The sequence below is a fragment of the Engraulis encrasicolus genome, chromosome 23 (assembly GCF_034702125.1).
Source record: "Engraulis encrasicolus isolate BLACKSEA-1 chromosome 23, IST_EnEncr_1.0, whole genome shotgun sequence".
Lineage (NCBI taxonomy): Eukaryota > Metazoa > Chordata > Actinopteri > Clupeiformes > Engraulidae > Engraulis > Engraulis encrasicolus.
Window position 1 is genome coordinate 16,662,541 of NC_085879.1, and position 11,839 is coordinate 16,674,379.

The 11,839-nt window shown below is 41.9% G+C and overlaps 1 protein-coding gene across 1 annotated transcript in view; it reads left to right on the forward strand.

Moving 5' to 3' along the window:
* shtn3 (shootin 3) overlaps positions 1 to 11,038 on the forward strand; it is a 29,543-nt gene extending 18,505 nt beyond the window's left edge. Inside the window, exons 9-19 of the mRNA XM_063189449.1 lie at positions 1,174 to 1,327; positions 2,597 to 2,635; positions 2,747 to 2,867; positions 3,533 to 3,603; positions 4,358 to 4,458; positions 5,173 to 5,187; positions 6,114 to 6,176; positions 6,598 to 6,718; positions 8,454 to 8,524; positions 9,991 to 10,154; positions 10,674 to 11,038. Coding sequence (XP_063045519.1) covers positions 1,174 to 1,327; positions 2,597 to 2,635; positions 2,747 to 2,867; positions 3,533 to 3,603; positions 4,358 to 4,458; positions 5,173 to 5,187; positions 6,114 to 6,176; positions 6,598 to 6,718; positions 8,454 to 8,524; positions 9,991 to 10,154; positions 10,674 to 10,860 — 1,107 coding nt within the window. The 3' untranslated portion in view covers positions 10,861 to 11,038. The remainder of the gene's footprint in view (positions 1 to 1,173; positions 1,328 to 2,596; positions 2,636 to 2,746; positions 2,868 to 3,532; positions 3,604 to 4,357; positions 4,459 to 5,172; positions 5,188 to 6,113; positions 6,177 to 6,597; positions 6,719 to 8,453; positions 8,525 to 9,990; positions 10,155 to 10,673) is intronic.
* Positions 11,039 to 11,839: the final 801 nt, after the last annotated feature.

Genomic DNA, 11,839 nt, shown 5'->3' on the forward strand with positions numbered 1-11,839 from the left:
AAAATATTTGGAGTTGGCCTATGTTTAATTTTTTTTAAATGTAAACAAACGCTGCCCCCATTAGAATTGCTCATATCTCGGAAAGGGCTGAGCCGAAAAATGTGGCATCACCAGGTACTGACAAGTCAAGGGTAGCGTGAGCAATACAACTGCATGTTGAAATTGACCAAACTGTCCCTTTAAACATTCAGTAGATTTTTCAGAATCCTCTTTTTTTTCCAAGAAATTTGTAAAATGCAAAACCACCAAATCAAAAAGAGGAATATACCAAGTGTTCTTACTAAATGAATTTTACCAACATCAAAATGTCATTACTTTTAATGACTTTTAAACACCATATTGTGTTGTAATGCCATATTCTCATGGATACAGGAGGTGTGACTGATGGCTTACAAACCTAGCGTTATGTGTACACTGGTTTTAACAACTCTATGTTTTAATCTGCCCTATTATAATGCCTGAACTGGTAATCTGCCACACAGGGCAGACCGGTGGGCAGACAGTCCTCAGGCACTGATGATTTTGGGTATTTTGTATACAATAATTTTCGCTGTCTGGCATATATGTCAATATTATTCAGGCATTATCAGAGCAATATAGATGTCTGTCTGTCTGTCTGTCTGTCTGTCTGCTCCGGCTGTTTACCAGTGAGGTCAAACATTTGTCCAACATTTGTGCCATAGAGTTCGCTGCCACATCCAGGGCCCAAACTGCTGACTGTGAGTCTCTGATCTAGATTCTGGAACAGTGCTAGTCTAGCTACAGTAGCAGTGTGTGACTGTATACACCACACACACACACACACACACACAGATCGAGCAGACACTGCAGAATGGACACAGGCTTGATGTTATTATTGGCTGTCCCGGTCTGTTGACAACATTCGGAGTGAAGCTGGATGCCAAAAGCACAGGTTGTCAATCGATAGTTATCACCAGGACATTACTTGTTCGCCTTTCTCCCCTTCAAAACAACATCCACAGGGATACATCAAAGATCTACACACGTATTTGATCGAAAGCGAAAGCGCTGTGTTTGATCGAAGATGGTTGGGTGGTAACGGGACGCTTGGAACTGAATGCCTTGAGGTGATTGGAGGCTTTTCTTGTCAGTCTTCCGTGGCGTCCTATCAACATGTGCCGTTGTGTGTTGTTGTGTATTACCTGTGCCCAGGTGAAGGCGTTTGAGGAGCAGCTGGAGGAGTGCGTTCTCCGTAAGCAGCTGGCTCAGATGCAGAAGCAGATGGACCTCCTGGAGGAGGAGAGGAGGGACACCGAGACGCGACTGCAGGAGGAGGAGAAGAAGAAAGCCAGCCTGGAAACACAAGGTAGCTACACACAACTCACTCACACATCTCTGTCTGTCTCTCTGTTTGTCTGTGTGTCTGTGTGTAGGCTATATGTTGTTTCTGTCCTGTCTGTTTGTGTGTCTGTCTGTCTACCTGTCTATCTTTATGTTTGTCTAATAGCTACTGAGCATTACTGTGGAATATAATACTTGACTATAAAACTTGGTGATCAGCAATGCAGAAAATGTGCCTTCATTTCTTTGGGAATAAATCTGTCTGTCTATTTATCTGTTTCTTTATTGTAATAGTTTGAATGGGCTTATCATGATTGTCAAATGTATACACATAGGTACCCATATCTTAAAGTTGACCCTAATATCTAATGAGGGGTTTTCTCGATTGGAAACGTTTCTCAGTTGTGATACCCAAAGGACACATTCCAGTACAGTTTTTGTTGTCATCAGTCCACTCTGTGCTCTATAGACAGTGACCACAGAAAATTCCATAAATGTCCTTGATACAACATCAATAGACAAGCAGAAAAACATGAATGTGCAAAATCCACCCTTAAGCCCTGTACGCATCTCTATATGTTAGTCTGTCTTTCTGTGAGTGTGTATACAAGTACACATATCTGGATGTCTGTCTCTCTGCCTGTCTTAGGGCACACTTTCAGAGATATAGCTCTCTTAAAATTCATAGCTCAGCAGTTCTCTGACTTCACCAGCAGTGGCCTCCACTGTAGCATATGTGCTTTGACAGTAATTCATGAAGAAATACCTATAAAAGCTTCCCTTTCCTTCGCAAAAGATGCTGTTTGATGTAGTTTTAAATGCAAATGATGCAATTAATATCCAAATGATGCAAATATTAGCCAATACACATCTGCTCCTCCTCTCTCCTCTCCACAGTCTGATAGGCTGTAATTAATAAAACTGCTCCTGATGTTGCACCTTGACCCAGTTAATAAAGACACGCCTCTGCTCCTCCTCCCCGCTTTAGTGCAACAGCTACATCAGGGTGCTGGTGTCATTTATAAAGGGCACTATGATTAGCTGTAATTCATAAAACAAACATGCCTTATTTTATTTACTACCAGTGGCTGTTACTGTAACGCGTACACTCTGATTGAAGAGAGTTATTCAGGACAAGAGCAACAGCTATTGTATGGTGTAGCCGTACAAATGATTCTTTTGTCTTTAGGAATAAAATCACCCTGTTATTCTTTAAGGAGTTCTCTGTTACACAGTTAGCCAAAGTATTGATCTAGTTAATGAAGACGCACCTCCTCTAATCCATCCCGTTTAGTGCAAGAGCTACTGCAGGCTCAAAAGAGTCAGGATCCTCCCGAAGCATCAGCATCAGCAGCCTCAGCCCCAGCCCCAGCCCCAGCCTCAGGACCAGAGGCAGCGGCAGCGGCAGCAGCAGCAGCGGCAGCAGCAGCATCCTCCTCCCTGTCTCCGTCTCCCTCCCCAGGGACCGCCCCTCCCCCCGCGCCTCCTCCGCAGCCCCCTCCCCCTCCTCCCCCACCTCCACCTCCCCCTCCTCCCCCTCCTCCCTCACGCTGCAACCCCCTCAGGTAATGCTCCACTTGTGAAAAGCCACTCTGTCTGCCCAGTGCTTTTTCTCTCGTTCTCTTTTTTTTTATCCATCCACCCTCCACCTCATAGCGGTTGTGCTTAGATCGCCTGGGGGGTTCATGGTTGTTGTGGCTATACTGGACAATTTAAGCGCATCATTTTTTGCTTGTACTCATCACGAAATAGAAGGTGCCATTTTATATTATATCAGTTGGCATAGCTGTGTCTTCATTTTTATTTTGTGTGTCATTTTGCTGACTCTTAACACAAACCATTTATCTATAATATTTGCCTGTCTGCAGTTTATGCTTTCATCATAGTTCAGTCTATTTTGCCATCACCATTGGCATATACATCAACCCAAATGTTACATTGTCATTTTCCCAAAGAAGATGGACAGTAAATTTAGAGATCAAGTCTTTAAGATTAAGTCACATAGGAAATATGACATGCACAACATATATCATATTCAGTATAACATACTGTATATGACATGTATAACATTTTGTATATGATAAAACCACTGAGCATTATTCCTCAATGTTCATTTCCATGTTTTTCTGATTTAAGGATGAAATTGTTAAGCTACAGTACATTGGAACTATGGCATGCATATCATAAAAGTGCAGATTATTAATCATCGTCATTAATGTCTCTCTGGCAGCTCTCTCATTGCCATCATGAGGAAGTCATCTAAGGGTGGGAAGGGCGCCGTGAAGGCAGAGCCAGCGCCTGGTGAGTGTGTGTGTGTGTGTGTGTGTGTGTGTGTGTGTGTGTGTGTGTGTGTGTGTGTGTGTGTGTGTGCGTGTGTGTGTGCGTGTGTGTGTGTGTGTGTGTGTGTGTGTGTGTGTGTGTGCGTGTGTGTGTGTGTGTGTGTGTGTGTGTGTGTGTGTGTGTGTGTGTGTGCGCGCGTGCGCTCTTCTCTTGGGAGCATGACTATCAGCAGTGAGGTCTGCGTCTTTCCCTCTGTCTCTCTCCCTGTGCGTGTTGTTCGTGTGTGTGTGTGTGTGTGTGTGTGTGCGTGTGTGCGTGTGTGTGCGTGCGCCATGTGGCCTCTTTGGCTCTGCTAATCGTTGGCCATGTTTTCTCTGTGGACCTGCTGTTACTGAATCTGTCTGCCTGTCTGTCTGGGCTACTGGAAGTCTTTGTGTGTGTGTGTGTGTGTGTGTGTGTGTGTGTGTGTCTGTGTCTGTGTCTGTGTCTGTGTGTGTGTGTGTGTGTGTGTGTGTGTGTGTGTGTGTGTGTGTGTGTGTGTGTGTGTGTGTGTGTGTGTCTGTCTGTCTGTCTGTCTGTCTGTCTGTCTGTCTGTCTGTACAGTAGTACAAAGCTGTACACTCAAAACACATTAAATCGGTTGGAACAATGAATATCTACTTACTACTGAACATTTAACCTGTAATGTGAAAATTAAAACGTGTGTGCGTGTGGTGTGTGTGTGTGTGTGTGCGTGCGTGCGTGTGTGTCTTTGTTTTCCTCCCCCACACTGTAGCGAGTGATGACGATGTGAAGGTGAAGGCGGTGAATGAGATGATGGAGAGGATCAAACTGGGCGTTGTGCTCAGGCCTGTGAAAGGAGGACAAGACACTAAGGTCAGGGGATAATTCTCCTTCTCATTCCAGTTCCAGAATACTGCCCTACACAGGCAAAGGGCAGTAACTGCACCAACATTCAAACTGAGAAAAATGCTTTCAAATCCATGGCCATGGATGTTGTAGTACTGCAAATTTGACCTCGCAATATTTCTAGCAGGACACATTTGGACCATAATGAAGACGATTTTCAGTCTAAACTCAATTTAGACAAAATATGTAGTTACTGCAGTTTGCCTTTGTACTGCATTATAGAATACTGATTAATTTTCCAATTATGTTTCTGGTTCTTGTTCTGAATCTAGTTTTGTAGTTCTGTTTCTATTTCCAGTTCTGAGCATTTTCTTTTCTGAATCTCTTTTACTGTCCTCTACTGATTCACATTCTTGCCTGAAAGACATTTTCCCATTTGTTGTCATGATTGTAAAGATGTTCATTCATTCAAATCATATTAGTCAGTGGAGTTGCCTTGTAGGCTGGGCTGCATTTTTGGAGCTTGAAGACTGTCACTTTTCATCCGAAAGGTTTCAAACTCCAATATGTTAGTCTACAACTAAGATATTTTTACTCTGACATTACATTAAGCTTTTCTCTGATTCTTTTCTCTGCTCTTCATTGTAGTTGCTGTAGTTATCATGTAGTTGCAGTTACCATCTAATCAAACCTATTTCTTTCTCTCTCTCTGCTCTCTTTCTTCTGACTTCATCATTGAAGAGATTTGGAGCGAAGGTGATTTAATGTGTATTTATGTAAATTGTTGTTGGAATGGGGCTGGTTATGCTTGAGTCCCTGTTTACATTTGTACATGTATTTCTTTTCATAAAGAGATATTTATTATGTTTGGGCCTCCTGCTTAAATATAACCACAGTTTTTGTATACATACAGTAAATTAATTTTTAAAACAAAGTGGATATTTTTTGCCTTCAAAGAGGATATTTTTAAAAACTCTGTTCATTTAATTCAACTGGATATCTGTAGGCCCACACACAATAAACAGACAAAATAAAGTTTTATAAAAAAAATATTTAGATGCATGTAAACAGTTGGAAATGCATCATTTTGATGGTGCCACTGAACAAAAATGCAGACTCAAGGCTCAAGCAAGATATTAGCTCTTAGAACACTCTTGTCCTCTTCTCTATGAAGTAAATAAAACGTTTGTTCCTTCAGACCCATTTCTCTTTTAACCCTTTCAGCAAAAGAAATACAATCTTTTCTGTTCCTTGATATGTGGATTTGTAGTGAGAGAATGGGGACAAGAGCTTACTGAAATGTCAAATTGAGGATAAAGGATAAACAACGCATCTCATTCTTTCTCTTTTTATTTTTAATTATAAGAGGTAACAATCCTCCAATTATCTTTTCCAGCTGCATATTTTGCTTCGAGGTTTTAACGTCTTGATGTGTTTGGTCTGTAATTATGACGCAAGATGCCTAAATGGCAAAGAGCTCCTGTGCTCATTATAAAGGCATTCATGTGTTTGAATATACACTCTTGCTCTCTTCCAAGTTGTTATTTACTACTTACATTGTACAACACTAACCCCAAGACATAGTACAAGTGCATAATGTTATACGTTGTTGCATTCTTTTTGACACTGTAGTTAATATAACCGAGACATTACAATAAAGTATGTTCATGTTTGGTCTTCAGCCGGCCCCTGCCGTGGAGGAAAAGCCACAGGAGAGTGCCATGGAGGAACTCAAGGGAATATTGGTACGTACACACTCTTAATAAATACATTTAGACTGCAATTCATATTTTTCTTTGCATTACTTGAATAGGTTACACTTTACTTGACGCCGGCATCGTACATATGACATAACAGTGTCATAATAGTGACACAGTCACGGCCAAGTTATAAACATGATGTGAATGTCATGAACGTCTTATTGTTAGGGCTGTCTTTACCATAACTGCATTTCACTTAATGAGTTGTCAAATGTTTGACATTGACATAATGTTTGTGTGTTTTGACACTATTATGACACTGTTATGTCATACGTATGACGCGGGAGTCAAGAAAAGTGTTACCGTTGAATATTACATTGTGTAACTGAAACATTCTCAGGCTGTTGATTTCATTTGAAACACTGTGTGTGGTGGACGACTGGTGTTGACACGTTGGTGTTTTCAGGACACGGTGAAGAAGAGCCCCAGCCGAGGCTTCCAGGAGCCAGAGAGGGTGCCGATCAAGAAGGACACGGAGCTGGAGGTCATCCTCAGGAGGAGACGCAAGCAGGCCTGCGAGCCAGGAGGTGAGACTGTGGGGCAGGCTAGTGGAGTCTTATACTATAATATACTACTGTGTTAATCTATTGAAGAATAAAGTCGTGTACTATTATATATTAATCTTATGAAGAATAAAGAAAATAGGCCTGGGAACCAGGAGGTGAGGCTGTAGGGCAGGCTACTGGATTATTATACTTATACTCCACTTCGCATCATGCTCCAATGCCCCTTACCCATTATAAATTGAACACAAACTCATGGCCTCTCGTGGCTTATTGCACATAATTGTTTTGAAGAATAAAGCAAGGAGGACTGCGATCCAGGAAGTAAAACTGTAGGCTAGTGGATTTGTATACCATAATATACTTATCTATTGAAGAATAAAGAAAACAGGCCTACGAATCATGAGGTGAGGCTGTGGGGCAGACAAGTGTATTCTTATACTATCACATATTAATCTATTGAAGAATGAAGCAAGTTGACCTGCAAAACAGGAGGTAAGGCTGTAGGGTAAGCTAGTGGGTTCTTTTAATATACGATATTAATCTATTGAAGAATAAAGCAAGGCCTGTGAACCAGGAGGTGAGGTCAAGATATTGAGGGGCCTAGGCAGGCTTATGATGAGGTCAAGAGGGCGTTGACAGGCTTATGATCAAAGGGGGCATTTGTTCAAAAAATAGATCCATATATTTGCTGCAGATCCGTATATAAGGTGCATTAAGTTATTACCGAATAATAGTAGTAATACAGTGTTCACCTGCTTCACAAGGTCAGGATGTAGTGCCCAGATATAAGTTACTACAGAATAATACTACAATAATTACTATCATCCATTAATGACCCATTGTTGTTATGTCCTCTGTTGTATATCGTGTTTTTGGTGACTGTCCATGACCAGTAGTATCCAGCAGAGGGCGACATCAGCTCAGGTCTTACATAAGGTTAATGGCAGTGCCCCAGTTATTCTTTCTTTCTTTGAAATCACTTTTCAAGTCTACTTACAAGCGGAGTGAAAGAATGAGAAAGATAAAAAGAAAGAAAATTGTTCTGGTGCGAAACACAAATACAACCTCAACATCACAATTTGTTTGGAATCATGCATTCTCTGCAGAACATCTCTCTATAGGTCTCTATGCAGCTTTTCCCTCTGAACATTTTTCAGTCAAGGTGGTGGGGGTCATCTAGTATTACAGAGATGAGACTACCATCACTAAAGAGGCTGCTCTTCTATTTTATATGGAATGTGACCCCCATAAGACCCCAAACAACAAATAACTTCCATATTTTTGTTTGAAAGATTACATTCGCAAAAGAAAATCTTTCTTTTTGCAGAGGACCTAGTCAAGGTGGCTAGTTTAACTACTACGGGGGAAACCCTGCACAGAAGCACCTGACGCCAAAAACAGTTTGGTGTTGCTACACCAGGGGAGGGGAACCTTTTTCATTCGAGGGGCCACTTCAAATTCATCCGAGGGCCGTAAAAGTCCTTCGAGGGCCGTACTATGAACACACACCAGGATTTCCCGCTGCACTTTAGGTCTATATCGAAGGCAGCCACCTTTCAAACATAAGCACCCTCTCCCCAGAATATAACTTAATTTTATTGCAAAACTATTTTCAAAGTTTCCTTTATAAAAGATGCCATATTTCATGTGAATAACATTAAAACTATATCAGGGAGAAAACGGCCTCAAGGGCCGCAAACAGCCCTCGAGACATAGGTTCTGTATATCGTATACATATATTTGTCTTGCCTTGCAGATGAGCTAGATGGCAAAAACAAAGTGTCCTCCCCCGGCTGTATGAATGGAGGATCGCACAGCAACAACACAGTAAGGAGACACCCTGTCATCACTTTGAAACTACTCTGTGCACTACTACTTGACAACTATTTTCATTCTCTTCTCTTTTAACTTTCTCACTGGTGTTCGTGTTTTATCTGATAACTGCCACTGCTAGGCCTATTTATGTTTTCTTATATGTTTATACAGCATTTATTCTGTTATGCACCATGTTATATGCTATATAATACAATACATGTTTAGTTTCCCTTAAGAAGTGAGATGCTTTCAGTCTCATGTGTGAAGTGGAGTACCGTGTACAGAGTATGGTCTCATTGTGTAGAGACTATATGTTTAGAGCAGGGCTTTGAACCGTTATTTTTTTTCCAAACGTTCCGTTCCGAACAGAAACGGAATTATAACGTTTCCGGTTATGAGTTCCACCAATAAATTGACGTTACCGAACCGGTTAGAACAAAAAAATATTGTTCCCGGAACGGTTAATTTCGTTCCTGTCAGCTGATTACTCCCCATAGGCCTAACTGACGTTAATTAACCAAGAAAGACGGAAGTGCAAATGAGTCAGCTTACATTCCAAACTGTTTATTCAAGTGGATGAAAAGAATATCCTCCAGAATTTTGTCATTCAGGGACGACCTAAGCGGAGAAGCGGAGAATAAACCTCAATGATGAAAATGCACGCTTCACGCTGACTTGGGTCACAGGGAGCGCTATGATGGACATTGTGAGTTTGTGCATATTTGAAGCGGTCATGGATGCCCAGTAACGTAGAACATTCTCGGTGCGTTTTACACACGCTTCTCTGCAATGTCTTAATATAATGCAATGGAAATGTATGACAGTGGTTTGTCTTATTTAAGATGCGGAGTGGAGACTTTGTAATCCACAGCTCTCTCTCCATTCAGTCAGAGAATGTCTGATGTCACACATGACGTGAATCTCAGCCGTCATGGTAATGTGCGCAGGAAAATGGTTAATTTTTTTTTTAATTTGAGGAACGGTATTAACCGGTATTAACCGGTTACCATTATTTTTAAATAAGTGTTCCCGTTCCAGAACATAAAAAATAATAAAGTTTCCGGTTTCGTTTCTGTTCCCTGTAAAATACAAAAAGTTCCTGGTTTTCGTTTTCGTTCCTTGAACTGGTTCAAAGCCCTGGTTTAGAGTAATAAATACATTCTAGTCTACTCTATCCTATTCTAGTCTACTGTACACTTTTTTTTTTTAATTTATATATATATATATATATATATATTTTAGGGGCTTTTTATGCCTTTATTGACAGGATAGTATGAGATGCTGACAGGAAGTGAGTGGGAGAGAGAGATGGGGGAGGATTGGGAAATGACCCCGTCCAGACTCGAACCGGGGTCCCCATGGTCATGAAAGCCCAAATGTGGGGGCTTAGCGCATTGCGCCACAGCGCCCCCCAGTCTACTGTACACTATTCTATTCAATTCAATGCAAATCTATTCTATTCTACTCTACTCTTTCAGATGAGTGGTGGGGAGCAGGGCCAGTCGGCCTCTGGCCCAGCCGTGGCCCGCCGCTGTTCCGACACCGGCACGGAGCCCAAGGAGAACAGGCAGTCGGGGAGCGTGCGCAGATCCATGTCTGAGAAGGCACCCTCTGGCACGGCCTATGGTGCCTATCGTGGCCAGTAAGTGAACACATACATACAGTACATGCTGTATTAAAACATGGATTAAAAACATGGACAACACAGTCACAAGTACCCTGGTTTTACCACCCCCTCTTCTGGGAGTTCTGGAACGGATTTGGTCTTGTTATCAGACAACCTTCTAACCAATGAATGGGGGAGGGACCAGTTCACCCCTCCCACCAGTAATCGGTTTTCAATGTCATTAACAAATGTTAGAAATTGGATAACTTCCTTTTTTGGTAGACTGTGCCACAACTGGTGTCCCTTCATCTACTGTATGAAAAATATGCCTTTTTCATTTTTGTATTAAAAGCCTCCCCTATTTTTAGCCTGTTCCAAACTATTTTAATCATAGCCCCAGGTATTATTTGAGGAAATTAGGGTATAGGTATGGATTAGGAGCCTAGTAAATCTGAGGCAGACTGATCAATTGAAAACATAAAATCAATGTAGACTATTGTACGGGTACTGTGTGTGAACAATATTCCAATCATCCTCTCCTGACCATTCTCACAGTGCTGAGAACAGCGACAAGGCAGACGACAGCAGCAGTGTGCAGGCCAATGGGATGAGTCCATCTGTTGCCCCCGGAGACGATGACCACGCCACCCTGGGGTCCCCTGCACCTGACGGCCCCAGCACAGCCAATGGGAAACCAGAGCCGCCCGCCACCACCGCCGCTACAGCCAATAGCGAATGCTAGTAGCTAGGAAGGCGGGACTTTAGGCCATTCTGCACTTGATTGCATTGCACAGAGTCTCCTATCTGACTTTGTACTCACTGGTGTTGTTTCTCTCTTTTTTTGAGTGTCTGATACACAATTTGAAATGAAAACGAACTAAAAAGCTTTAGTTATCAAAATGTAAAATTTTATGCAAAAATGAAAACAAAACTTGACTGCTGGTGTGTGCGTGAGAATGGAAAAGGAGGGGATACACTTAAGTGTCCTGTCCACCCACCCTATGAGTAGCCATCAATTTTATCAAACTGGAATGAGCAAGTGAGCTGAGTGTGTGTGCGCTTTTTTGTCATGGCTACGCTTTTGCTACATGGCTGTTATTCCTATTGAAGGTGAAGATGTTTGAACTTTAGAAGAGCGATGTGAATACCCGATTAATCAAATTATGCATTTAATCTGTGAGTGTGTTTTTTAAACCACAATGTAGATTGGCTCTCTGAAATAATCTGTCAAAAACATTGTTTTTTTGACACATTTTTTGTGTCCCTACATTAAAAGGGTTAAATGTTTGGTCCCCACAATCTGATGGTGTTTAGTGAGGAGGGTGGTTTCCATGCCATCCTTTTTGGGCTCAGAAGAGCAGACATCGCAGTATGGCTGTGGAAAGCAATGTTTACAACACAGCGGTGGTCAATGGAGTTGTCATTCAGAAACTATTCCCATGTCTGAACTGTCCAGTCGTTCACTATGTGGTAAGCCTAAACGGCTTGATGATAATAATTAATAGTATGGTTTTGGTCCTTTGTAGTAAAGGGGAGGAGACTCCGCTCCGGTTCGAAACCAGGACCCTGGGACGTCAAATAGGTGTTCTGATCAATCCAACAGAGCCTGGCTCATTGGAGGGATAGTCAGAGCACAACCACAACCCAAGTGATGGTCACATATCACACATGGACACATATAAACCCCTACGAACTGCTCTAATAGTGAACGAGTGGAGACT